Source organism: Peromyscus eremicus, chromosome 3 (assembly GCF_949786415.1).
Source record: "Peromyscus eremicus chromosome 3, PerEre_H2_v1, whole genome shotgun sequence".
NCBI classification, from domain to species: Eukaryota; Metazoa; Chordata; class Mammalia; order Rodentia; family Cricetidae; genus Peromyscus; species Peromyscus eremicus.
The window spans coordinates 62282676-62310628 of NC_081418.1; the positions used below are offsets into that span (position 1 = coordinate 62282676).

The 27953-nt window shown below is 49.6% G+C and overlaps 2 protein-coding genes across 3 annotated transcripts in view; one reads left to right on the plus strand and one right to left on the minus strand.

Moving 5' to 3' along the window:
• Positions 1-7685, plus strand: part of Dpp6 (dipeptidyl peptidase like 6) — a 656578-nt gene extending 648893 nt beyond the window's left edge. For both annotated transcript variants that reach the window (XM_059257772.1, XM_059257773.1), the window contains exons 21-26: positions 325-379; positions 2716-2827; positions 3811-3869; positions 4600-4672; positions 4761-4834; positions 6699-7685. In XM_059257772.1, coding sequence (XP_059113755.1) covers positions 325-379; positions 2716-2827; positions 3811-3869; positions 4600-4672; positions 4761-4834; positions 6699-6845 — 520 coding nt within the window. In that variant the 3' untranslated portion in view covers positions 6846-7685. The remainder of the gene's footprint in view (positions 1-324; positions 380-2715; positions 2828-3810; positions 3870-4599; positions 4673-4760; positions 4835-6698) is intronic.
• A 14847-nt stretch (positions 7686-22532) lies between these two features.
• The window catches only part of Paxip1 (PAX interacting protein 1), a 48355-nt gene continuing 42934 nt past the window's right edge, over positions 22533-27953 (minus strand). Inside the window, exons 17-21 of the mRNA XM_059257774.1 lie at positions 27129-27229; positions 24700-24834; positions 24539-24614; positions 24392-24456; positions 22533-22871 (exon numbers count right to left, since the gene is read on the minus strand). Of these exons, the coding sequence (XP_059113757.1) occupies positions 22860-22871; positions 24392-24456; positions 24539-24614; positions 24700-24834; positions 27129-27229 (389 nt within the window). The 3' untranslated portion in view covers positions 22533-22859. The remainder of the gene's footprint in view (positions 22872-24391; positions 24457-24538; positions 24615-24699; positions 24835-27128; positions 27230-27953) is intronic.

Here is a 27953-nt window from a genome sequence, read left to right on the forward strand (position 1 = left end):
GGCACCTTGCTACAGAAGAGAAGGTGGTGGAAGTGCAAGGGGCAAAGGGGGCCAAAGGGACAGGGCCTCTGGTGCACTCTGCTGCTTCCGAGGTTCAGCTGTGCACCTGGAAGTCCCCCGGAAGCCTAATCAGGGTGCTTTGCATTTAGGACATAAACACGGTGAGCACCAAATAAATAAAAGCAATAAGCAACTGTATTTAAAATCCCGAGATCCTTTCTGGTTCGAAGAGGTTCTTCATGCATACTATGGCTGATGGCTGTGGAGAACAGGCTATAGAGGAAACCCACCTAGCCCTCACTCGGCTCTTCCCTCTGCCTGCAGGACCATGCTGAAGGAACAGTACATTGACAAGACACGGGTGGCTGTGTTTGGGAAGGTGAGTCACGCTGTCTTCCGTCAGGGCTCCTGGGTCTGGAGTGCAGAACTGTGTCTTACCACCATCAGTTCCCTTCTGAGCCACTGAGGTCACCGTTGGCCTTGGGGGAGGGAGAGAAAGGAGTAAGAGTTAGGGAGTGCAGCGTTGTGGGGAGGGCTTGTCTTTGGCCTTTGTCACATGTCCTAGAGGGAGAGAAAGCAGGTCAGGCCCTGTCAGAGAACTCCACTGAGCTCCTCATTCCTTCCCTTGCAGACCTGGTGAGCTCTGATGGGCACTCCAGGAGAGGAGGGGACAGGAACCAGGGCGTGGACACCTTCCCATGGACAACTACACTAATCCCCACATTTGCTCAGACGGAAGGCAGGCTGTGGGTTCCCTGTGGCTAAACCAGAGCAGTTTCCACCTGGCAGCTGATGGCATAGCCTTGGCTGACCCATATGGGCTTCAGTGGAGGCCCAGGGATGGGAATTAGGTCTCCAAGGGCCACTTATATGGCATAGTAGGCCACCCTCCCCTCCTCATACAACTGAGACTGGAGACCCCTTATTCTCAGAAAGCCATGAGCTCACGGCTGTGCACCTCTTTCCTCCTGTGGAGGCCCCACCCCATAGTCAGCACCAGAATATACAGGACAGACTGGTGAGCAGTGTATACTGGGGACCTGACAGGGTCATGTGGGAGACCCCAGAAACAGGCAGAACAGAGCCTGTTACTGTTCATGACTCTCACTAATACCTGACAAAAAGTAACTGGAAGGAAAAGATTTATTCGGCTCCTAGTTCCACGATGGGGAAGGCATGGCAGCCATGGTAATGGAGTTTGCATTTCATCTCTGGGGGGTGGGGTCAGGAAGCAGAGAAGGCAGAGAGACTGTGGCCAGAGGTAGATTTGGCTGTGACCTTATGTCTTAACAACTGAGCTAGGACCCCAAAACCTCTTCTTATTTAAAGAGGGTATTCATGGCCCAATCAATGCCTGCCAGCTAGGCCCATGTCCAAAAGGTCCTATGGTCTCCCAGAACCATGTTACTTGCTGGGGCCTCATGTCCAAAACGTGGGTCTAAGGAATCATTTCTTCTGAACTTTAATCCACTTGAGCACCTGCAGAGAAAGCTACCAGAGACTGTCTTCTTGGCTCAGAGGCAGAACAGAGCCTGGGGATAGGTTCTGAGGCTTGTTCTAGACACTCCTGCCTCTCTAGGGCCAGCTAGATCACTGATAAACTTAACTGGGTGTCTGTACTCACCACACCCCTTGACCTTCACATGCCTGACTTCCCAGCACCCCGGTGCAGAAATGAAGGACCAGAACCTGAGTCTTCATTGAGCTTTCCTCTCCCCAGACATATCCAACTGGAAGGCGAGCTAGCCCTGCCTTCTTCCTTCGTATGAGACAGTACGGCCCACTGGGACCACGTCACTTTCTCTGGCCACAGCAGGCTCAGGGTCATATGCATACAACTGTTTTCAGCTGTGTGTTCACACATGTCAGCACACAGGCTCACATGTTCTTGTGTTCCTTTGCTTATATGGTCACATATATATATTATAGATGCTCACGAATGTTCGCCTCTCCCTCCTCTCTCTCTAGCATGTTCACTCATACACCCACTTACTCACATAAGCCTTCTACAGCATCCTCTGTTCCCTAATTCTCTCAGCCCATTCATGCTCAGGGGAGTGTCACATCTGTCCTGTTCCCCTTGGCTTTTCTCAGCAGACTGTAACACTTGGATGGTACCAGACAGTGTTGGGGTACAGCTTCAGGTAGGAGACCCATGCTGGAGTTCCCCGTACCCAGCAGTCAGGCCACATGGGTGCTCAGGGCTCACCCTGCCTGCGGGACACACGTAAGGGTTTCATGAAGCCCTGGGCCGGGGTGTCATGCAGGCCTGTTCTCCACCCTGTCACTGGGCTCTGGTTCAGCTTCTGTGGGACTGCACAGAGACAGGCACTGGCTGCAGATGAAAAAGTGGAAGGGAGGATGGACTGGAATGCTGGACACCAGCTGGACACCTGCCTGCCTCTGTCACCATCCTAGGCAGAGCATGTGATCTCTAGGATCACATAGAGGATCTCTGTGTCATTAGCACACTTACCCCAGGTCTCTGGGTACTGGGTCCTGAAGAGAGGGAGACTGTGTCACACAACATGGAACCAGCTAACTGTTTAGTGTCTCATCTATTGCCCAACAAGGATATTTAAAGTTCAAATCTTTGAAAAACTACATGAACACATATACATTAGGGGCTGGCCTTCAGGGACTGAGGCTAGTTTCCTACTGAGTTGTGGATAGTGACCCCCCCCCTTGCCTCTTTTCCTTCCTTATGTCTCCTAGGATTATGGTGGTTACCTGAGCACTTACATCCTCCCAGCCAAGGGAGAGAATCAAGGTCAAACTTTCACCTGCGGCTCAGCGCTCTCACCAATAACAGACTTCAAACTCTATGGTAATGGCCTTGATGAGACCCAGGGTGGAGCTGCAGCATAACCCCACCTTTCCCTTCAACACCTCTGTGCCCAACAGCAAGCACCCCAGTGTATCAGGACCCCCTGGGGCAGGAGGGAAGTCTCTAGTCATTGTTTGGGGTGAAGGTGGTCAGTCCACCAATAAGCAATGATCACTCTCCAAAACCCAAGGCCAGCTCACGGTAATGACTTCAGAAAAGCCTGTCCCTACAAATTGGGAAGAGACGGGTAGCAATGCCTAGGCCATCTTTCTTCTGCTGCAGCAATATGTGTGCTGGGCAAGTGCAGAGGGAGGGAGGAGGAAGAAGAGGGCTGGGTGGTTACACACGGACCACACTGGTGATGGTGAGGACATTGCTCCTCCCGGGACAGAATCCAATGGGGGTCTAAATTCTGCCTGCCTCGGTCCAGGCCCACAGATGGCACCTGGCCAGCCCTTCTCTGTGCAGAGTGAAGCTTCCTATGAGCAGGACTAGAGCTGGCGATGGGCTGGCGATGAGCTGGGAGCACTGCCTTCTCCATCACCTGGCACACATCAGGTCATATGCAGAATCAGGATCTAAGCTGGTTTAGAGAAATCCACCAGGAATGACACATTTAAGCATCTCCCCACACACTGTTTGGCTCCCATGCCAATGCATAGGAGATTTAGGAGACAGCTTTTAAATCGCAAAAATTTAAGTCCAGTATGGTGGTGCATCCATTTAATCCCAGTACTTGAGAGGCAGAGGCGGGTGGATTTCTGTGACTGTGAGGCCATCCTGGCTTATACATCAGGTTTCCAGACCTGCTAAAACTACATAGTGAGACCTTGTCTCAAAACAAAAAGTCTAGCAACAAAAAGCTTAGCCTGCAGGTAGCAGGAAGACGGCCCCACTCTGCAGCCTCGTCCCTTCCATCTGGGCCCTGCCCCATCAGAGCCCTTGAGGACCGGGGATGACCCCTTCCCTTTGCCTCTGTCTAGCCTCTGCATTTTCCGAGCGGTACCTTGGCCTCCATGGACTCGACAACAGAGCGTATGAGGTACGTTGGGCATCGCTGCTGTTTGGCAAGACAGGGAACCAGGTGAAATTAGCCAATCTATTCTTCCCCTTCCTCCCATCTCCCCCTCCCCGCTCTCCCTCCCAAGGGCCAGGGCCTCTCTACCATCCAAACCTTGGAATCCTCCTCACACTGTACTGAACTAGATCAACGTGGCCTCTGTAAGCTCATCTCTTTTCATGATTGGCTTTGGTGGGTGAGGGAGAGAGACGAGAAAGCCTGGGATGCTGCTGGCTCTTGGGTGCCCCTGCTCCCCACATCAAGGCCAGTTCCCCTTTGGGAGGGTGAACAGTGAACTGTGTAGTAACTGTGTTACTACATCCCAGTCATCCTGTTGTCTCAGAGTGTTACACACAGCATATCATCAGCCATGAACAGGCAGAAGGCCAGAGTCCTGTGGTCAGGACATGGACAGAGGGACAAGCCTGTTCAGTGTTGCTGGGTGACATGATGACCCTCTAAGGTCCTATTCTTGGAGAACTCCCTTCACTTTTTCCTCTTCCCTTCTCTAAGGGAATTGCTGTTTTCCCATGACACAGGTGGCCCAGCTCTCCAGGAGCCTGGCATGTCCTTCCATTTCCCTTGACCCTCTCCATCAATGTTCACACACACACACACACACACACACACACACACACACACACACACACACACACCCTGCTCCCTGACCATGCCCCACAGCTAACCCTATCCCCTTGCCCCACACGTGCAGATGACCAAGCTGGCACACCGTGTGTCGGCCCTGGAGGACCAGCAGTTCCTGATCATCCATGCCACAGCTGATGGTGAGTGCACGCCCCCGGGCCTCCTGGTGCCGAAGGCCCCCTGGGTGGTGATGTGAGTTTTAGCAAACGTTTCTGTTTTCCTCTACAGAAAAAATCCACTTCCAGCACACAGCTGAGCTCATCACGCAGCTGATCAAGGGGAAGGCTAATTACAGCTTACAGGTATGGAATGCTACCTGCTAGGTGTGATACTTAAAACAAGATAGCCCTTGTCATGGGAACAAGACTGAGTGGGGTCCACATCAGATCATGCCAGTCCTCTTCAATGGATAGCAGCTCAGCTCTGTATCCAAGCCACCCCCATTTCACCCCACCCTGCCCCACATTCCTCCCCTAAGCAGTGAAGACAGCCAAGCCAGCACGTGCAGGCCCTGGCAGTGTGCTGTAGGTGTGGGGGAGGGCTGGTGTCTCAGCATAGGTGGGTACTGAGCCTTCTCTTTCTGACTCTGTCTGGGCAAAAGCCCCTGTGAGTGTCCCAAGCACCTCTACCCTCTGTGGCTGTGATTGAGCACTGCCCATCCCAGAAACCAAACCCATGACGGTCTTCGCTGGCATCCACTCCTACCTCTTCCTAGCAACACCCAGGAATGATGCTGGAAACTTACCTCCTCCTTGCACTCTGGGTCCTTTGATAAAACAGCTATAACCTCGTTATCTTTTAAGATTCAGGGGCAAACAGGCACCCTGTCTCCCTCACAGAGTGTCTGTCTGGTTTTGACCTCCATCTGCCTCTGCATTCAACATTCAGTGACCTGCATTCAACTCAGTGTGGGTTGAGCAAGGAAGGGGCTTTGGCCTGAGAGATGCTGAATGAAGTAAAGGGCTTGGTTACATTACATTTCCGAGTGTGATACCCTCTGGATTTGTTAAGTCTACTCTACACACATCCTGGCACCTGTGCCTAGGAAAGGACTCACCTGGGGCCATGCATGCCAACACAGCAGATCCCTTCATAGACACTCAAGAGTTTGCGGTCATGACAAGCTCCAGGGGAGAGCACAGGGACAGGGGACAATGCTAGAGGGGAGGTATGCTACCTTACTGCCTTCTTAAATCTTATGAATGTACATACATATTCCAGGCTAATGGCATCATTAAAAAAAATAAAGAGGAGCGTTACCCTCAAAGGCATAAAAAGAATACAGGATTCATTCAGAATGAGATTGGGCTCAGATGATAAAAACGACAAGATTCCAAATCATGCTTGGCTTCTCATGCCATGTACATGCAGGATCGGCACAGTGCCTCTAGAGGACAGGTTATGTAATTGCACTGGCCATACATGTGTGGCATGCGTGTATATCAACCATCCCTTGTCTCAAGCCTTGTCCTGGTGCCTTTGGGTAGTGTAGTATTCAGTTCTCACAAGAAAAAATTATGAGCCAGACTCTATTCAATTTTCCTTTTCATATCACCTGGACCCAAGACCCAGCCAAGTGAGTGTGCACCAGCACATGAGGGTTCAGAGAGGAGATGGCCTGGGGCTCATTCCCATCCTCAGAGAACCACTGAGCCAAAGTCTGTCTCTCTTCTCTCTCTCTCTCTCTCTCTCTCTCTCTCTCTCTCTCTCTCTCTCTCTCTCTCTCTCTCTCTCTCTCTCTCTCTCTCTCTGTATCTGTGTGTGATATAGGGCCTGTGACCTATAGCTCCTGAATATGTACCCAGGTTGCAAAGTAGGACAAATAGCTCTGGCCAGAAAGTGTGCTAAAATGGTGTTTTCCAACTTAGCCAATCCTTACTGTAGCCACTGCCCTTGGTGAGGGGAAGGAAGATGCCAAGGGAGGAGATTCTGGGGAGACGGGTAAGTTTTCATGACCTGCTAGGGCTGCAAGCACCCCTCTGCCTGGTACAGAAACAGAGCTCCCCAGAGGCAAGGACCCTGACCCTGGGACTCCAGTGGCTAGGAAATTCATCCTGCTTCATGAATTCAGTGTGTGGAGCTTGGCTTTTCCCATACTGCGTGCCTCCAGGAGTCCCTTTAGCAGGTGAACTGTGGAGGAGTAACCTCCTCCTTCTCTCTTCACAGATCTACCCAGATGAAAGCCACTACTTCCACAGCGTGGCTCTCAAGCAACATCTGTACCGGTCCATCATCAGCTTCTTCGTGGAATGTTTCAGGATCCAGGACAAGCTACCGACAGCCACAGCAAAGGAAGAGGAGGAGGAGGACTAACCACGCTTGAGACCTAAGCACAGACATGGCTCTTTCTACAACAATATGCAACTGAAGAATCCTCCCCGCCGCCACCCTCTCTCCAAGGGCGGTGGAAGTGGAGGTGTCGACGTTCCATAGCATGTGTCTCAATTCTGAAGGCCATTCGGTGGGGGCAACAAGCTCCAGGTGGAAACAAGTCACCACATAGCCTGGAACAACCCCACCTCAGCAGCATCGCCTCTTCCTGGCCCCCAATGACTGGCACATCCCATGTCCCTCCCCCAAGGGGACAAAGTGAAGGACAGATGACAGTGAGGGCACACTTTGAGCCCGAGAAAACCGGCCCTTAAGTTCAAGCTTTCTCTCTGTAACATTCACGCACTGCGTTCATGTTCTCAACCGTGAGTCCTGTCTGGCTTCCTGTCTGACAGAGCTGTGCCCTGGCAACAGGACAGCATGGTTGTCTCCGCAGTGTTCACACATGCCTGGCCCCTCTCTGTGGTTAAAAGAGCCCCCACTGTCCCTTTCTGCACCCAGAAAACAGATCTTTTATGTACAAAGTAAGACTATAGCTCTGCCCATGGTTAACCTTGTAGAATTACTTTGTATTTTTCTATGGTTTTAACTGGACACCCCACTGTCTCTGCCCCCCCCCCCCCCGGACTGTCTCACTCTGAGTATTCTTTCTCTCCTTTTTGTTGCTTTGCTATGCTTTCCATGTTGCACTTGTTTGGGTAAAGAGATCATTCTGGAACACCTGCTGTCTCTGTTAGACTTGGTGGAGGTTTTGCAGACACCAAGGACACAGAGCACCCAGCAGCCCTCACTAAAAGTTCATCAGTGAAACCTTCTTTCCCCCGAGCGACTTGCCTGTGGATCCACCATCCATCACATGTGTCCTTAAAACTACTCCTCTTCCCCCCCCCCACCTTGATCAGTCGTCCGGTCTTTTCAGGTGACATTTGGTTAAAAATCACAAGACAGAACACTGGTTCCACTCTTAGGTCTGCTGAGTAAGCCCGACCGGGTCATCACCAGCCCCAAGGCTGGCTCCTCTCTCCTGCTGACAGTGCTGTCGGGGAGCCCCACCCCACCTCAGCAGCCTTGTAAGATACACACTGACCAGATGTGTGGCCACTGTCTCCCATGTATATTTCATTTCATTGTATATAAAGCAAGAAACGTGTGTCTGGCCTTGTGCAGTCCCCTCCCCTCCACGGCGCTAACCTTGTGTTGAGCTTGCATGCAGACACCTCTGCTGATCTGGCCTCTCCAGAAGTGCTCGTTTGAAATATATCAATTGCCATCATTTCCTTTCAGGACTGTTGACAACCTATATGTCGGTACTAATCACCCCAGTTTCCACTCCTGCTGGGGTGTCCTAAAACCTTGTCCTCAGAGATGTGTCCATGTTGATTTTTTTTTTTTTAATGTTTGGGGGCTTTGGTTCCGTCCACACGAGCTTGGAGCATTGGTTCTTGTTAGGTCTGTTGGAAGAGTTGAATCCTGGGGTTTTCCATAGGTGATGCATCACCATTGGTGAGAAGGGACCTCATGCTGACAGACAGAACATGCTTTCACTACTTCAACAGGCTTGGCTGGCAGCAAAGCCCAGGAGGTCTGAAAGGGGGAGCCAACTCTGGCTGCAAGAACAGGTCGGAGGGCCGCGGGGATGTGGCATGGTAGCATTTGTCATCCATGGAATAAAACATTATTTTACCACTCAGGTTGTTCTTTCCTTACTTTCCTCCATTGGCTCTGTTGGAAAGTGTGCAAGGCTTCAAGACATGGTCTTTGTTTTCTTTTTCCTTTGGAGTGGGAGAAGGGTGTCTCACTATTGAGCCCTGGCTGGCCTGGAACTCACTATGGAACTCACCAGGCTGTCCTCGAACTCAGAGAGTCACTTGTCTCTGCTCCCAAATGCTGGGGTTAAATGTGTGCACCACCATGCCCAGCCTGCTTTGTTTTGTGAATGCAGAGTGGAGTTTGCTTTTTATTATTAGCATGCATCATACATAATAATGGCTCTTGTGACATCTTCATACGCATATATAATGCATTTTGGTCATATTCACCCCACTGCCCTTTCTTGTCCTCTCCCACTTTTGCTGACCCCTTCCTTTTCTCAAACATCCCCCTTCTTCCTGCAGGGCGAACCGATGAATTTGACTAGGGTGCTGACATGACCATGGGTGAAGGGTTATGGGCAACTTACCCGTGACACCACCACTGAGGAAACTGGTTCCTTCTCCTCCAGCCACATGAAATATCAGTAGCTCCTCAGGGAGGGTGGGGCTTCATAAGCCCCTCCCACATCCATGATAGCCGGTTGATGGGCCCAGTCTAGTGCTGGTAACCACAACTGCTGTTAAGTTCCTACATGTAACAGACATACCCTATCTAGGGGACAGCATGTCACAGCACTCCCCCCATCCTCTGGCTCTTCTAGTCTTTCTCTCCATCTTAAATGATGTTCGTGTCCCTTGGAGTGGATGACATTGAGGTCCCATTTAAAGATGAGCATATGACAATCTCTTACTCACTACTTTGGCCCATTATGATGCCCACTGCAAAAGAAACTCCTCTGACCAAAGCTGTGAGCAGCACTGAATTGTGGATATAATCACAAATACTTAGAAGGCAATTTGAGGCACTCAGCATATCCATTAGCTAAGCAGCAGTAGTAGGGTCCCACCAAGGCTTCTGCCCTTCCCAGTCATGGCTCTTGACTAGGTTTATAGTACATGAATTCCCCCTCCAGGGGAGCCAGGCTCAGATCCAATCAGAAAGTGGTTGGTCATCCCCATAACAGTCATGCCACTATTATACCAGTGGGCGCATCTTGCCTGGCAAGTTGCTAGTATAATATCCAATGTCCACAACTAAGGAAGACTATTGATGACTTTTCTCCTCTACTAGTCTGCATTCTGGCACTATAAAAAGCTAGCCATCAAGGAGGAGGCTCTCAATTCAGTTCCAGGTTTATTTTTTCTGTCTCCAGAAACCAAAGTGTGTGGTGTCTTCAGCAAACCATGTTTGAAATATTCATTACTCTCTGAAACTGATGCATAGGGAGCCCTGAATACATCAAGTAAAGCCCATATAGCATGGGGCTGAGCATGATGACTCATTCCTGGTATCTCAGCACTTGGAAGAGTAAAAATGGAGTTCAAGATTATTCTTAGCTACTAACAAGTTCAAGGCCACACAAGACCCTGTATCCAAAAGAGAGGAAAGCAGATGAGGAGGAGAAGAGAAAAGGGGGAAAGAGGAGGAAGAGGATAAAGAGGAGCTGGAGAGATGGCTCAGTGGTTAAGATCACTGGCTGTTCTTCCAGAGGAAGACCAGGATTTGATTCCCAACACCCACACAGCAGCTCAGAACCATCTGTAACTCCAGTTCCAGGGGATCTGACACTCTCTTCTGGCCTCTGTGGACACCAGGCATGCACATGGTTCACACACAGATGCGCAGGCAAGACACCTACACAGATAAAAAATCAATTTAAGAGGAGAAGAAGAAAGAGGATGGGAAGAAAGGAAAGACGGGGGAGGGGAGGAGCAGAAGAGAGAGGAGGGGAGGGAAGGAGGAAGCTCCCTGTGGTAGCAGCTCTATTGAGAGTGGTTGCAAAGCTAAAGGCATCAACTCTGCTCAAGTCAATCAGAGAAGACAAGCCCCTGTTGTAACCAGGTAGGGCGGAGACAGAGCTACCCCCCCACCACCACCACCACCACCACCCCGGCCGCCCTGTACTAAGAAGGAGTCTCAGTGGGCTGCAGTCCTACCAACTAGAAAACTTCAGAAAAAATGCTCAGGATGTAAATCCATCCATCCCCTGTTGTGATATCACTAAACTTGGTGTAATCACGGTGCATACCAGAAGCCAAGACTATTTCCAGAATCATGTAGGCATTGTGTGGATAATATGAGGGATGACTGCAGTTGCCTCCCTACACCAGGGATGTCTGTCTGGCCCATCAAAGACGTTCACAGACTTAAAGTGCTCATGGTCCCGGAGGCTCCCCACAGGAGACTCTGAACTACCTCTTATGCCCATACAGGTGTCTTTCCATCAGATCCTGGGCACAGGTGCACAGGGGCGGGGATTCACTCTCAAAGAAACAATGGGAACCCATGTAAAGCCAAAGAACTCACATCTTCACAAATCCTCCCTGTTCCTGCTCTAAGTGAGACTGAAAGACAGCAGGGGACACACAGAATACCACGGTTAACCTGGAGCTGCCTTCTGGCACTACCTAAAGGCTGGCAAGGGCAGGGGCTGGAACAGGAAGGTAGAGTTTGTGTTGGGGACAGTTCCTCAAGGAGGGGAGACTACAGGCAGGCACTGTGGCCTGAAGGACACGTCACTTTCAGGCACAAAAGGTCAAATACTTCTTGTTTGCTTTTGGGGGCAAATGCTGGAAGATATAACGCTAAGGCCCAGAGTGTTGCTGAGGGAATGGAAGCCAGAAAAGGAACTCCCAAGTCAGAGAGGCACTGCTGGGTTAAGATTCAACAGGAAGAAAACTCTTCAAACCAGGCTACTGTAACATGAAGGAGACTGCTGTTCTGATTCTGGCCACCTTCTAGGTGATGGGGCTTAGATAAATAATTTAGAGACATTGGGGTGGTCTCCAGCTGGGAAGCAGAAATTATAATACTCAAAACCAGAGCAAGGCTGGGAGTGGAATCCTACGTCATATGAATGTCACTTGTAATCACACCTCCTGTGGACATCTTGTTGCAATCTCCTGAAGCTCCTGTTGGGAGGCTGAGACCCAGGGGCAGGGACAGATGGGACCCCAGCTTCCTAAGCTACAGCTATTTATACCGTGAGCAAGTGTGCAGGGTGTTGTTCCCGCAGTAGACACACGGCAGCCTAGGAAACAGAGTCCGCTCCTGGGAGCCTAGAAGAGTCAAGGAGCAGACTTAGAGCAGACTAGGCAGACTTCTACAAGCATGAGGAGATGAGGGTACTGTTGGGGAACCTCCCGAAAAGGTAACATTTAAGCCGAGGCTGAGGTCAGGTGGGCAGTGAAAACACTTGGGAAGGGGGTGACAGCAGAGAGCCTCCAGCCGGAGAGCCCCAGTGTTCTCAGGGTGAGGCGGAAGCCAAGACCGAGGCAGGAGAGGACACTGGCCAACTGAAGCCCCTCAAGGACATCCACTCCAGCCTCTTATCTCAGCAGCTCCCTCTCACCTCAAGGGCCAGCACAGACCCCCTCCGGTAGACTCACCCAGATGATGTGTGTATGTGTGACATTCACATCAGCAAGGCTCCTGGGGTCCAGGCGGTCCAGGCCAGGCACTGCTGCAGAAGGGCAGCTCTGGCCATCTCAGAGTGACTGTACTGCCTCCTAGCCCCAGCCCTCTTCCTGCTGCCCCCTGAAGTCCGGAGTCACACACACACACACACACACACACACACACACACACACACACACACCTTCCTGGCTCAACCACTGAGCTAAGGCATTAGACAGGATCCCTACTGTCAGCCCTCAAGAAGTTTTCCGGGATCCCCACAATGCTCACATGCCGTGAGTGCCCGTGCCACGCTGGGAGTGTGACCATGTGGCCAACTGTGGTAGATGAGGTAGATGTTCAGAGAAGGCAAGAGGCTCCGCAGCTCCTGGGGGTGTCTGACTTTCTCCTACCTTCCCTCTCCTTCTCTCTCCTCCCACCCCCTTCTCCCTCTTTGCCTGGCTCGTGGATAACTCAGCTGCCATCTTGTGAGAACATCCCCATAATCCTAAGCTGAGTCCCAGGTGGCTAAGAGACAGGTAGACACAGGAGTGAACCTGAACACGGGTCCCCCAGCTCCATGGCAGTGTGAAGGGGCTGCATTCCCTGGGACCAGCTTAATGCAGTCCTAAGAGAACCTGAGCTGGAGACAGGTAGGAAAGGAGCAGACGTCTGACACTCGGAAACTAGACAACACACAGAGATTGTTCTGAGCTGGCAAGTGTCAGCACCACACTTGCAGGGTAGTTTACTCCAACCCCGACACTCACTTTGAGTCCCCAGTGCAGGAAGCCATATCTGAGCTGCTTCGTGGGACCCAGGGATTCCCTTGACCTGGTCTCAAGACACCAGAGGTCTCGCCTACTGGGAACCTTCCATGCATGTGGACACTGCCTCTAGGTAGACAGTGGGGAAAGTTCTATGGCTACCTGCAGGCCTTTCTGTGGCTCTGTGGCCCTGTGGCCCAGTAGCCCTGGCTTGCCCTTCAACTGCAGGCAGATTCCCCTGGGTCAGCCAGAGTCACACAAGCCAGCAAAGGCCTTGACATTCAGTTTTATAAAATGGTTAAATGAATCTTAATGATAGTCAGGGCCCGCTCCATATCAGATAATGGAATCTCGCAGCTCTGGTGCTGATCCGACAGCTGCTAGCAGCCACAGAACCAGAGAAACGGCAGCCAGGTCCTGTCTGTATCTTCAGAGTAAAGTCAAGCCGGGGACTCCCAAGGTCGCCTTCCCTGACACACTATAGCTGAGCCCGCTGTGATGTGTGGTGCTTGCTAACTGGTATTTCTCCATCCAGACTGAGTTCTCAGTGTGCCCCAGACACAGTGTCACACACAACTGTCACAGAGAAGGGAGTGACCACGGCAAGCTAGCTGCTCGGCTCCACCTGTGTCTTGTCCTCAGTCAGAAGCAGGAAACCCCCATAAATAACACATCAGATTCCACTGAGGGCATTGAGTCAATAGTGAGGACACAGCAGGATGCACATGCAGGGCACTGAGTCAGTAGTGAGGACACAGCAGAATGCACACTCAGGACACTGAGTCAATAGTGAGGACACAGCAGGATGCACACTCAGGACACTGAGTCAGTAGTGAGGACACAGCAGGATGCACACTTGGGGATGCACACTCAGGAATGCACACGCAGGGCACTGAGTCAATAGTGAGGACACAGCAGGATGCACACTTAGGGATGCACACTCAGGGCACTGAGTCAGTAGTGAGGACACAGCAGGATGCACACTCAGGGCACTGAGTCAATAGTGAGGACACAGCAGGATGCACACTCAGGGATGCACACGCAGGGCACTGAGTCAATAGTGAGGACACAGCAGGATGCACACTCAGGACACTGAGTCAATAGTGAGGACACAGCAGGATGCACACTCAGGGCACTGAATCAGTAGTGAGGACACAGCAGGATGCACACTCAGGGCACTGAGTCAGTAGTGAGGACACAGCAGGATGCACACTCAGGACACTGAGTCAGTAGTGAGGACGCAGCAGGATGCACACTCAGGACACTGAGTCAGTAGTGAGGACACAGCAGGATGCACACTTGGGGATGCACACTCAGGGATGCACACTCAGGACACTGAGCTCTCAGTGAGGACACAGATTCCCTGCTGTTCTGCTTCTTGTGAATGGCACTTCCTCTTGGAAGCACAGCAGAGCTTCACGTGAAGAGGAAAGAGGAGCATTATGGGGCCTGATTGGTTCGTACCCCTGAAGCCTGACAAAGGGCCCATCAACAGGGGCTGGCAGGTGGGTGGGGGCCAGCTAAGGCCAGTATGGAACAAACTCAGGGCCAGAGGCTCTAGAGTACAATCCATGCAGAGATCTGCACTGAGATGGCCTCTCTGCTACCCGTCTTGGTGGAGAGTATCCAAGGCCTGCAGCCTAGGCATGCATGAGGGCTCAGCGACTGGGCTAATCAACTTGGCACAGGCTAGATCATCAGAGAAGGGAACCTCAACTGAGAAAAACGTGTCCAGAAGATCAGGCTATATGCAAACCTGCAGAGAATTTTAATTAGTGATTGATGTGAGTGGGTCCAGTGCATTGTGGGTGAGGCCATCCCTGAGCTCTTGGTCCTGGGTTCTATAAGAAAGCAGGCTGAGCAAACCATGGGGACAAAGCCAATAAGCAGCTCCTCCATAGTGTCTGCATCAGCTCCTGCCTTGCTGCGGATCCTGGGAGGGGACTATCGAGGGGCTGGACCCCCATAGTCCCTGATACTGCCTCCAGGTTCCAACCCTGTTTAAGTTCCTGTCCTGACTTGATGGATGTGGAAATGAAAGCCAAATAATCCCTTTCCTTCCCAACTTGCTTTTGCTTGTGATGTTTCATCACAGCAATAGTAACCTGATGTGGGCATAAAGTCTTTTTGGACACAGTTCACTAGGGAAACCGGGAATTTTAATCAGGCAGAGGTGTTTCCTCAAAGGAAGAATTAACTATTTTCTGCCCAGAAGGCTGAGAGTGGATATTGTTAGCAACCTGGTGACCCCTTTGCTATCTGTGGAGGCAGACCTCATCCAGAATGTTTATTCCAGACTCTTCCCTCCCTAGACCTTTATCTTTAGCTCCCAGCTAACAGAACCCATCTTTAGGGGAGATGTCACATGTACTTTATGGCCTGCTGACCTCTATGCTCTCTCAGTCACACACCACACTAGGTCCTTTAGCTGTAGAACCCACCCTCATGGTCACATGTACTTTATAAAGGAGTTTCTATGTAGTCACACCTTAAGCTTTATTGTGCACCTGGAATTGGGCTAATTGTTGCCTGGAACATCTTTGGCAAATTGTACTGTTTTAAATATACTGACAATGAACTGCCTGGCATCAGACTCTGCAAGTTGAATCCAGGTTGATGAAGTCAGTCTGCACCTGGTTTTCATTCTCACCTCTTCAAGGTTTGCTTCCCTGCCCGGATACCTGCAGAGTAACCCAAACTAAGACAGTGACTGCCAGGCCCTGGAGTTGGGAGGAAAAAAACAACACTGTCCTGTCATCCTGGACACCTCATCAGGGAGATGCCCATTTCAAATCATCATTGACTATCTCAGCCCCTAGGTGGAGTGGGTCTGTCTGTGACCTGAAGAAGGGAAGAGCTCCTGACTGGATCCCAGTCAGTAAACTGGGAGGATACTGTCCATCACAGGGAGCCCTGGGACATCAGATGGGCTGTGAGTCCCACCATGGCACAATAGCCTCTGCTACAGAGAGAGCCTGGAGACGTTGGCTCCTGAATCCTGAGCAGGAAATCAGGTAGCCAGGAGAAGGCGTCTCAGGTTGGCCTGCACAGGCAGAGGACCAAAAGTTCTGAGGATCTGTAAATGCTGCTGGCAGGTAGCTAGCATCCCAGGAGCTTGTCAGGAATGCAGAGCCAGCAAGCAACTGGTTCTGGGCCCAGGAGCTGTCCAGCATAGATTCTGGAAAAGGCGCCAGGGATAAAGTGCTAGGGATAGCAGAGTTGTTCAACCTGTCATCTGAGATTGGCCAGCAGGTGGCAGCAAAGGCCACACTCTGACCTGGGTCTCACAGGCGTGTTAGGTAGGATCAGTAAGGGTCCCAGGACAAGGACATCGTTTCCAGAAGGCCCCTGTGGTAGAACTATGCAGAAGAACTCAGACTGTGCACTCCCCTCCTCTCTCTTACACACACACACACACACACACACACACACACACACACACACACACACACTTTGTTTGCTAAAGCAGGGACCAGAAGCAAGGCTCCTTGGGAGTAAGAGATGGGTCTCAGGCAAGCTTTACAGGACAGGATCTGATGTCCAGGGAGGGCACCCCAAAAGCAGTCCCTCTAGTCCAGTATGGGCATAGTGCTGGGGAGCCGGGATGCAGCCTGAGGCCAGTCAGTGCTTGGGAACCTGTACTGAGATCTGCACTTGAGATCTGACGGGCCACTATCTGCCATGTGCTCCAGATTGAAGCTGTGACAGGAAACTGAAGAGGCCAAGGCTTTCTTTACATGGACACAGGGAGAGTGGGTCCTGGCTGTTAGCAGTCAGGGCAGAGAGGCAGCCATGTCTGAATCTTGTCTATCACAGCAAAGCACAGCATGTCTGGGCTAAAGATGTGGAAAGTTGCTTCCCATAGTCCTGGAGGCAGAAGACCAAGGCCAAGTTGTGGGTAGGGCTGGCTCCTCCTGCAACCTCACTTCCTGACTCACAGCATCTGCCATCCACCTGTACTCTTACGTGGCCATCTCTCCATGTGTTACCACCTCTTCTCAGGGCCCCAGGTAGAGCTGGATGTGGGAGACAAAACCAAGAGGATCACAAGTTCAAAGCCAGCCTTGGCTACATAGTTAGAAAGTGGGGAGATGTTGTAGGAAAAGCAAAACCCAAAGGATAGACTCAGACCAAACTTGGCCCAATACGACCTCTTTAGCATAACTCCCTTGCTGATGACCCCTGTCTGCTGAATACAGTCCCATTCTGAGGAGCTGGGGGAGAACACAGCAGAAATGAGAAGCTTAGGTCATCTGATTGCTGACACCGGGCTTTGCTCAGGCAAGTGTTGCTGGGATGACTGAGGACCAGCATGGCATGTGCTTACCAGGACATAGGACTCCAAGCTCCAGGAAGGATGGGCAGGCTTGGAGTCTGGCTACTCTCGGGTCACACCTAAAAGAGTAGTACCCCCTCTACTTTGCTTACTTTTTACAAAGGGGACTCCAGCAGGCTCTGTTGAGTCCCACTTGACTGTGTCTAGTCCCAAATTAATCTTTCTGAAATGGTGTACTGGGCTTTTTCTTCTAAGCCACCAACCAGCTCCCAAATCGTAACACAAAGACTTATTAGTTTTGAGTGCTGAGCCTAGCTTAGGCCTGGCTAGCTCTTTTAACTTAAATTAACCTGCTTCTTTTCATCTACCTTTTGCCTCGGGGCGTCTTACCTTTCTTACTTCTCTGTACCTTATTTCCACTGCTTCTCTAGGTCCATCTATCTGACGGCTGCCTGTCTTCAGGCCCCAGGCATGTTCCTCATCCTCTCTTCCTCCTTCTCTCAAGCCTAGATTTCTCCTCTTATTTATGCTCTCTGCCTGCTAGTCCTGCCTATCCTTTTTCTGCCTGGCTATTGGCCATTAAGCTCTTTATTAGACCAATCAGGTGCCTTAGGCAGGCAAGGTGAAACAGATGCAACACATCTTTACATAACTAAACATGCATCCTTACATCATTAAAAAAATGCAGCATAAACAAAAGTAAAACACCATTACACAGTTAAAGTAATACTCTGTAGCATATACAAATGTAACACATCTTTGCCCAGTATATTCCACAACAGAATGGTTTCGATTTTATTCCCTCCAAAACTAGAACTACTCATTATTGATCATTTTAGTTCAAAATATTTTGAGCAAATGCCTCCTAAGCATTTGGAATTTGGTAAACACCCTTCTAATGCTGCTTGGAACTGCTAACCACAAAGGCAGTGGCTTGAAATAAAACAAAACCCCATTCCCTTACAATTCTGTAATCAGAAGGCTGGTTGGGTCTTACTAGACAGAAACCAAGATGTCAGACCTCGGCATGGTAGTGAATGCCTTTAACTCCAGCGCTTGGGAGGCTGAGACAGGAGGATCACAGGTTTGAGGAACACCTGGGCCACATAGTGAGTTCCTGTCTCAAACAAGCAAGAAAAAATGTAGAGGTCCACAGTCTGCAGAGATATGAGGGACATCTATCGTCAGCTCACCCTGGGCGCCATTCCTCAAACTTGAAGGACTGAAGTCCTCGTGTTCCAGCTGACTGGATCCGAGGGCTACCTCGGCAGCTGGGGTGGAGATGTTTTGTGACCTGCGGTACAGCATCCAGATACTAACCCAGGCTGAAGAACTCGCTCATCTCTTAGGCCTCTTTCTCAGGGCTCACAGGATCAGGCTGGACCACCTGAATAACCCAGGATAAACTCGCCATTTCAAGGACTCATAGCCTTCACTATGCATGCCTATGAGTCCATTTGCCACTGATGCCACATGGCAGTCATTGGTTCTATGGAATAAACCCAGACATTCCTGCGAGCTACTCACAGAGGGTCTAAACCTATCTCTGAGGCTTTACCAAAACAGAGGAGAAACCGGATTGCAACAGGCAACCGCATGCCTCCCAGGTCCATTTCAGCCTACAAGAGAGAGCACAGAAGACAAGCAGCAGCAAAGGGGTGTGTGTGTGTGTGTGTGTGTGTGTGTGTGTGTGTGTGTGTGTATACTTGCAAGGTTTAGGGAAGGCATCACAAGCCCTCAGCATTTAGAAAAGCCCATCACATAGGAACTGGGCACTTGGATTAGGATTAGCCAAAGAGGCAGAAGAGTGACTGGGTAGTAGGAAAGGTGGAGAGGGGGTGTCACAAGTGAGATATGACTGTAACTAGACAAGTAGAATCTTAATTTGGGGAAACTGCTCATGAACTGGAGGGGGAGACTATGGCACGAAGGATGGAATTCCTGCTAAAACTGATGAGGGGGAAGCAGTAAGTCTGCTGACAGCGGGGGGTGGAAAGGCATTGGAACAGGCCTGCAGTACAATGGACAAGGCCAGGTAGCAAGCAAAAAGGAGAACTGGGGATGTGACTCAGCTTCGAGAGTGCTGGGTTCAATCCCCAGGATTGCCTAAGGTTGGCAGAGTAAGGGCCTGAAACCCCAACACCAGCAGGTGGAGGCAGGGAGGACCAGACTTAAGGTCATCCTCTGGTGCTTAGCCAGTTTGAGGCCAGCCTGGGACATGTGAGACCCTGTCTCAAAACAAAGACAAAGGACTGCAAGAAGGCTTAGCAGGTGAAGGCACTTGCCCCCAACCCTGACAACCTGAGTTCAGTCTCTGGGTATAAGGAAAGAACCAAGGCTTGCGCACTGTCCACAAGTTGTCCCAGGGTTTATTTATGTGTTTATTTATGTGTGTTGTGGCACACGTGCTTCCTCCCACTCTCTCTGGGTAACTATTTTTTGAAGAAAATGAGAATCAAAATTGAAGCTGTGGTGCCTATGGCACCAGAGACACAGCAGCCATCGTGAAGCACAAGGAGAAGGGGGTCTGAAAGGCTGGGGTGGAGGTGGGGGCGGGCAGAAACTCCCCGAGAACAGACTCTGTAGGCTTCCAGCATCAACGCTTTAGTACTTTTTTTTCATTCAACATGAATCCTGTGTGAGCACTTTGTGGAGCGGAGCTGTGGGATAGTTAGCTTTTGATGAACACTGTTCCAATTTCCAGTCAAAATATTTAGAGGAAGAGTACCATGCAGCTTCTACTAGGAACTTTACTACACAATTTAAACACTTTAATTGGCAAATACCCGCTGGCGGTGTGTGATGACGTTTCCTGACACTCCAGACTCCTAGAGAGCCCAGGTGCTCTTTCCTTCCAGACCAAGCACCCCCAGGAGCCACACACGCCACCACCACCCCTGTCCCTAGATGCCCTGTAGGCAGAAGCAGTTTTAACTTAAGACACAGTGAGGCTGTCCTGTAATGGTTTGGACACACACACCCTGAACACTGCCACTCACTTAAATCACTACTACTGGCCATGCTGGAAAAGAGAATCAGAAGTGACACAGTGGTGACGCTCATGGTGACAGTTCACCAGCTTCCAATGTAACCAGCTGTATTTATCACTGGCCACTAAAAGGTGCCTGGGATAGAAACTGAAGCTTGGACGTTACAAAGTTAATTAAAAATAGACACACTCAATTATCAGAAAACACTTTACTTTAAACAAGTGAGCAAAATATAAAGCTTTACTTATTTATCGAGACAGGATCTCACCACATAGCCCTGGAGAGCTCAGGATCTCTATGTAGAACAAACTGGCCTTGAACTTGTGATCTGTATCTCAGCTTCCCAGCCACTGGCACTACAGGTGTGCACCACCATGTTCAGCTGAATTTTTAAAAATACTGAGGCTATGTAACCGAAACAGTATTTATGGATATATTGGTTACACTATAAAACAGAACACTATGATTAAAAATTATGGCTACTGGAATGTCTTAAATGTGTAGGCGGCTCATGTTCTAAACACCCATTCAGACAACAGTAGAAATCAATACAACTTTCCTTCCTTATGAAACACCGCTTTTCTCATTTATCCGTCATCTTTTTACCCCTCCAACCTACCCCAGGCTTAAGCTTTCTAAGGCACTTGGCTCTGGGCAGCTCCTGGAGTTAGGAGGGCTTATTTCTTGGCATCTGTCAAAGGAGATGCTAATTGAAAGGTTAGTCAAGCCAGTCATACTTCTGTGTTAGTTAAACATCCTGTCTCCTGCCCAGGTGACAGACGTGACATTCCACCAATGAACCTACACACACCTTCTTCCAGGGTCTAAGACACAGGACAACACGTGGCATGCTGGCCAATCCGTTTGTCCCTGTGTCCACGGCTCTTCTCCTCACCCACATTTCCACACTCGGAGCTATTTCATGGTAATAACCTCAGATCAAAGGCCAGCTCTACAGTGAGTTTCGGAGGTTGCTTAGACAGTCACATGCTTCAGAGCGGACACTCCAGGACAGTCTGTGAAGACACCGCCTGCCTGTACAGCGCTCTGACCAAAACTGCCACTCAGGATGTCTCAGTTCAACAGAAGTGTTTCTACAGGTAACTATACAAACAGCCCGAGGTAAAGACACATCAGGTCACCAGGAAGTCACCAGAGATCCAGCCTAGCAAGGAAACATGCAGGTGGGAGACACTGGTCCTTCCTGTAAAACATGACATTGCATGGTGACACCCTAACACAGCACGGTCCCCACCATGCTTTGGAGTGCAATCTCAGCACAGCGGGGCGGGCTGTGCCCAGCCGGGGAACAGGCTCGTAGCGTCTATGTAGTAACTGCCAAGGCTTCCAGCTCACTTCCTGGAGCCCACTTACCACACCAGTGAAGGGTGGCTGCTTATGAAATACCACCAGAATCTATTTCTTCAGAAGTTAATTCAAAATTACTCTGCTGTCTGCCGAGGGCCATGTGTGGGTCCGTGTTCCTGCTGTAGCTGGGGTCTGTGATGATGTTGTGTGTGTGGAGGGGGGAGGTGTCACAAGAACAATGTGTTGAAATCTGAGGGCTGTGCTGAGCTGGCTCCGCCCATCACCGGCCATTTGATAGCTGGCCCTGCCCCTCACTGGACACTGCAGCAGGAGAGGTGGCCCCACCCCTCACCATGCGCATAGGAGAGCTGGCTCTGCCCCTCATCTGACAAGGGGTGGGCCCAGTGACCCAGATCAACCAGCTTAGGCACCACCCAGACCCACATCCTGGGCCTTGGGTTGGGCTACCCTAACATCTACCCTATGATCTGCTGGAGTGCATGAAGGGACTGGTCCTGCAGTACAACCGCAGGATCTCCATGACTCGGGGCAACAACAGAATATCCCAGAGGAGTTTGGGTCCAGTGATGACCATGTGCCAGAGGCCTTGAACCAGACCAATGACTCACAGCAATGAACATTTTGCAGGCGGGGCTGATTGGACAAAAAGGTAGACTGTGTGACACACCACAGCACCCAATGCCACTAGGATGAATGCAGAGGTGTTGGAAAGAGAGAAGAGCAAGGTGGCTTTTTTTGTTTGTTTGGTTTAGTTTTTAATTAATTTTTTGGAGGGTTCTTTAGTGGGGTATGCTGCAGGAGTGAGGGGCAGATATGGAAGGACTGGGAGGTGAGCAGGAGAAGGGTGCAAGATGTGAAATTCCCAAAGAATCAATAAAGAATTATGTTTACACAAAACTGCTGTGAAATGTCTCAAAATGCCATCTAGTTTGATGAATACCATTTAAATTATGCAAAGAATATGACATTATAAATAATCACTCAATTCTAAGTTCAAAAGTACATTTATTTAAATGTGAGCAAGTTATCAATATAAAAGAAAAGAGTGTAAGAAATAAAAATAATCAAAGTACAAAACATCTCAAATCTTTAACATCCATAATTTAGACAGCAAAGTCTTTATTTACATAATTTTATTTGTAGATGAAATTTCATACACTTTTCTGAAAACACATAGAAACCTAAATTAATCGAAAGACTTCATGTGGGCTCTTAGGCATATAATACAAAACATAATTTATGTTTCCTAGAATAAGATCACACATCTTAACACGATGCAGTCAGTATTGCATGTCTTCCTGGTAGAGGCCTCTCCCTAAGGCAGAGCTGGAAAACAAGGCCTCTGCAGGGAGGGAGTCCTGGGCTGCACGCTGCCAGCAGCTACCCTTGTGCTCCAGGCTCCGGGCTCACAGCACACAAGAGGCTGTCAGTTAAATTTATATGTGGCCTTGTTGAGGAAAACGGTTTTCACACACAAGGCAGCAGGGTCACACTAGCCAGAGCCCCTGTGTGAGAGAGGCAGTTCTAGACCACCTCCCTCTGCATTCAAGACAGTCGGTCCCATTGCACACTTCACCGCCCAGGTCTTAGGAGATTCCTGCTCGCATGCACAGGCTCTCTATCCAATACACAGGTAGCTGGGTGGAGGCACCCTGCTTAGGTGACTCCAGCGTACGGTCAACGCCAAAGCCCAATCCAATGCACACTCCCGATGGTTTCCTGTCCCAAAAGCTACCACAAAAACCATGTCCTCAAGAGGGCTGTCACCCTAACATCTTCTGTGGGCAACTTTTAGGCTAGCAGTGGTTCTCAACCTTCCTAATGCTATGACCCTTTAATACAGTTCCTCATGATGTGGTGACCCTCAACTATAAAACTATTTAGTCGCTACTTCATAACTATAATTTTGCTACTGTTATGAATCAAAATGTAAATATCTGATATGTAGGGTATCTGATATGTGATCCCTGTGAAAGGGTTGTTTGACCCTCCCAGGGGTCATGACCCACAGGTTGAGAACCACTGGGCTACAGGTATGGAGCAGGCCCACAGATGACTAATGTGACCTGAAAAGCAACTCTTCCATTGGAAAATAAGCATGGGACAGATGGTCCCAGGGAAAAGCCTGGAGAAGACACAGGAGGACATGCTGCATAAAGACCAGATGCTGCAGCACACCTGCCTCCCGTCACTGCCCCCAGCTCAGTGGCCATGAGGAGGAGGTTCCCCACCAGGCACTCCCGCTGGCTCCTGGCACTCACTCTGTTCCCAGTGCCACCCAGCGGAGTCTCCTAGTCCACATTTTACTGGGCTCTCTCAGGCCAAGGGGAAGTACTTAGTAAATGCACTCAGCTGGTGACACCACACCGATGAAGAGCCAGGGATGACAGCACTCTGAGCTGGGTGCCATACACGGGGGATGATGGCACACTAAAGGAACCACCTCAGCTGGGCACAGTGGCTCACTCCTGCAATGCTCAGGCCAGCACTCAAAGCTAAAGCAGGAGGGACGCTGGGAGGCTGAGGCCAGCCTGAAACAGAGTGAAACCTCTCAAAAATGTGTCCTTCCTTCTAACTGGAGATTTCCTCATATGGACTGTCAACTGTGTAACAGGCTTCACTTCTTTCCTGAGAGCCTGAAGAGCCTTTAGCTGTTCAGACACTTACCCAGCCACATCTGTAACTTACAGGAAGCTGCTATCAAGCTGTGTCCTTTCCCACCTCATAGCTGGAGTGTAGAGCACACCCCTCGGGTACTGGCTGCACCATTTTCTATGGGGTGTAACTATCAAATCCTCGAACACCTACACAAGCCACACAGGTCCCTAGTTTGTCACCTGCTGACGGGACTCTCAAAAGGGCTGCTGACTGCACTCTGGAACAGCAAGGAAAGGTCTGGTGACAACCTGTAAATGCACCGTCTTCCTTGCCTGTCCCCGCTATGCACCTTCGTAAAGGATATGATTCGTAGTCCAGTGTCTGTGTGAGCACTCCTGTCAGAACAAACTCCGCATTGTGCACATCTGAACGGAACAGAACCCAAACCGTTAGGACAAGGCTACCGTGAACACACGCAGGCCGGCGCGGGGGCGTGGGGAGTCATACCTATTCCTCTGGCAAAGTACTCTCGACATAAGTGCAGGTCATTCTCACAGGATATTAGAATGATCTCTGACAGACTCTAGGGAGGAGAGAGAGCTCATGAGTGAGGGAAAGACATCCACGTGCGACGACAGCGCTGCCTTCTCAGGGCTCCGCTCTCTCACCTTATTCTGCCTGTGCTCCATGAGCTTCCGGAAGGACGGCTGCTTAGCTAACACCTTCCCCCCTGCGCACTCCACAATCGCCTTCATTGTCGCAAGGCTCGGGCAGATGCCAGGGGTGATGTAGAAATACTTGGTCTAGAAATAAACAGAAGCACGCTTTCTGAATGTTTTTAATTGCACACAACTTTTCATAAATCGGGCCCTGAGTTTTTTGTGTATGTTTTTTTGTTTTTTGAGACAGGGTCTCTCTATGTAGACCTGGTTGTCCTAGAACTTCCTTTGTAGATCAGCTGGTTCCCCACTCACAGAGATCCTCCTGACTCTGTCTCCCAAGTGCTGGGATTTAAAAGCATGGACCATCTTATCCAGTTCTGAGATTTTTGACAAAATCATTTAACTTTCTAGAACTATTAAAGTTATATTCCCCACCAGTTCCCTATCTACCCAGACATGCTCAGGAGTTAGATGAACACTTCCCCCCATGGTCAGTAAAAGTAACCACATTTAACTGCCTGTGGTCAATCTGCAGACATTAATAATCAACAGAAATCAAAACACTTCCCTTGATGTAAAGGAGCCCAAAACTTGAACACTCTACTTCTCTCTCCTTGTCTTCCATCCTCTTTCTTTATTGTGTGGGTCTGAATCTGGGCCTGCCTGAAGGCTATCTTGTGAATCTGTCCCTGTCCTTTGGTCTGTTTCCATCCTCCACAAAGGTTTTCCTCTCCCCTTGACTGAACAGCATAGAAATCAACACAGAAGGTATCGCCAACCAATGACCAATGATCCAGACAACAGACAGTACTACAGACATGACTGTTTATCAAGCAGGATCCAAATGCTGTATTCAGCATTCATGGTGGATATTCGTTTAAGATGGCTTTCAGTCTATCTGCTGCTTCCAGCAAAGATTATCAGACACACATTCAAACACACATGCATTACTCTTACTTAGGTCAGGGGCATGGAAGAGTACATAATTAAAGTACATCTATGCATTAGCTTAGGTTGAAAAGGCTGATTACATGGGAAATCCAAGGCAAGAAAGGTTGATTGTTACCTCTCTCTGTCTCTCTGTCTCTGGATTTTAAGACATAGTTTGTCTGTGTAACAGTCCTAGCTGTTCTGGAACTCACTTTGTAGACTAGACTGACCTTGAACTCACAGAGATCCACCTGTCCCTGCCTCCTGAGTTACAGGACTAAAGGGGTGCGCCACCACACTTGGCGTACATTGCTCTCTTAAAGGCTGTTTAAACAAATAGGCTTGGTACCCAGTAGGACAGAGTCTTAAGTCTCAAGTAACCCCACGGTGTATTATTAGTTCCACTGTGAGGTCTCTAAAAGTTCCATTCTCTTAGAATCTAAGATATTTTTGTCACAATGCATTGCCACAGCTGTGCCAACTACAAGAACCAAAGCATTCTATGCCAAGGCAGGATGATGGCACACATTTGCCAGTCTGTGTAAAATGCCAAGGCAACATAGCATTTGGCCACAGCTGCCTGCCCAGCAGCAGAACACCAGCTCCACTCCTGCTGCTACAGACAGACTAGGAAGTCTCACTAACACTGATGCTTTCCTAGGCTCATTGCAGAACTCTCACAGAAAAAAGGAAACATTCACAAAACTCAGACCCTGGAGGTAAAACTGAATCTTAGCTTCTGAATCATTCCTAAGAAGTTCAAAGACCAAATGATTTTTATTGGCTACTTAGTTCTTGGATATAAAAAATACTTCTAGGAGCTGGAGAGATGGCTCAGAGGTTAAGCACACTGACTGCTCTTCCAGAGGTCCTGCATTCAATTCCCAGCACCCACATGGTGGCTCCCAACCATCTATAATGAGATCTGGTGCCCTCTTCTGGCATGCAGGCATACATGCAGGCAGAACATTGTATACATAATAAATAAATAAATCTTAAAAAAAAAAATACTTCTAAACTGTCCTAAGTCTCTTATCTAACAAATATTTAAAATATAGACTTCTAAATTTTCCATTTAGCCTTCATTCAGGATATTCCCAAGTGCCTTCTCTAATGGAATACACATTTATTGAGACTAACACAAGTGGGAGCCTTCAAAGACTTGTTAAAAGTAAAAAACAAAACAAAAAACTTTAGGTCTCTTACCAGTTCAATTATTCAACATACTCTTGAATCCTTTCTCTGATCTACTCATTAGGTTACTGTAGTAATTTCTTCATCAGACTAAAGAGTGTTCCCTACAGCCGAATGTGGTGGGGTACAAGAGACAGAGACAAGAGGACCTCTGTGAGTTGGCAGCCAGCCCAGTCTGGTCTACAGGGAGACCCCATCAATATTCCTTAGGATGTGCCACACTCCCTTGCAGAAAGAGTAGCCATGAAGTGGGAGGACAAGACCTGTGTCACATCTACTTAGTTCTACAGGGACTTTCCTTCCCAGCGTACCTTAAAGAGGGGAGAAACGTGGGCTCGCTTTAAGGACTCTTCCAGACTGAAAGAAAAGAGCACTTCTGCCTCAGCATCTCGCAGGACATAGTTCTGCTCATCTGGAAAACAGAACAGTGCATGCTCTGAAAGGCACAGCCCTGAACAGGGAGGCAGGTCCACATGCAGGCAGTATACACTACCCACAGTCACACTCACCCTACCATTTGGGTACTGTCCTGACTATTTTTATGTCAACTTGACACAGGTTAGAGTCATTTGAGAAGAGGGAACCTCAGTTGGGAAATTGCCTCCTGTGGTGGTTTGAATGTAACTGGCCCCCATAAGCTCATAGGGAGTGGCACAATTAGGAGGGGTGGCCTTGTTGGAGTAGGTGTGGCCTTGTTGTCTGTGTCTGTAGGGGCAGTCTTTGAGGTCTCCCTTGCTCAAGCTATATCCAATGTGGAAACAGACTACTTCTGCCACCTGTGGATTGAGATGTAGAACTCTCAGCTCCATCTCCAGCACCATGTCTGCCTGCACACTGCCATGTCATACCATGATGATAATGAACTAATCATCTGAAACAGTAAGCCACCCCAATTAAATGTTTTCCTTTATAAGAGTTTCTGTGGTCATAAAGTCTCTTCACAGCAATAGAAACCCTAACTAAGACACCTCCATAAGATCAAACTGTATGTAAGCCTGTAGGGCATTTCCTTATTAGTGTTTGATGGGGGAGGGCTCAGTCCATCGGGGGCAGTCCACCGCTGGACTGGTAGTCCTGGGTACTACAAGAGCAGGCTGAGAAAGCCATGTGGAGTAAGCCACTAAGTAGCATTCCTC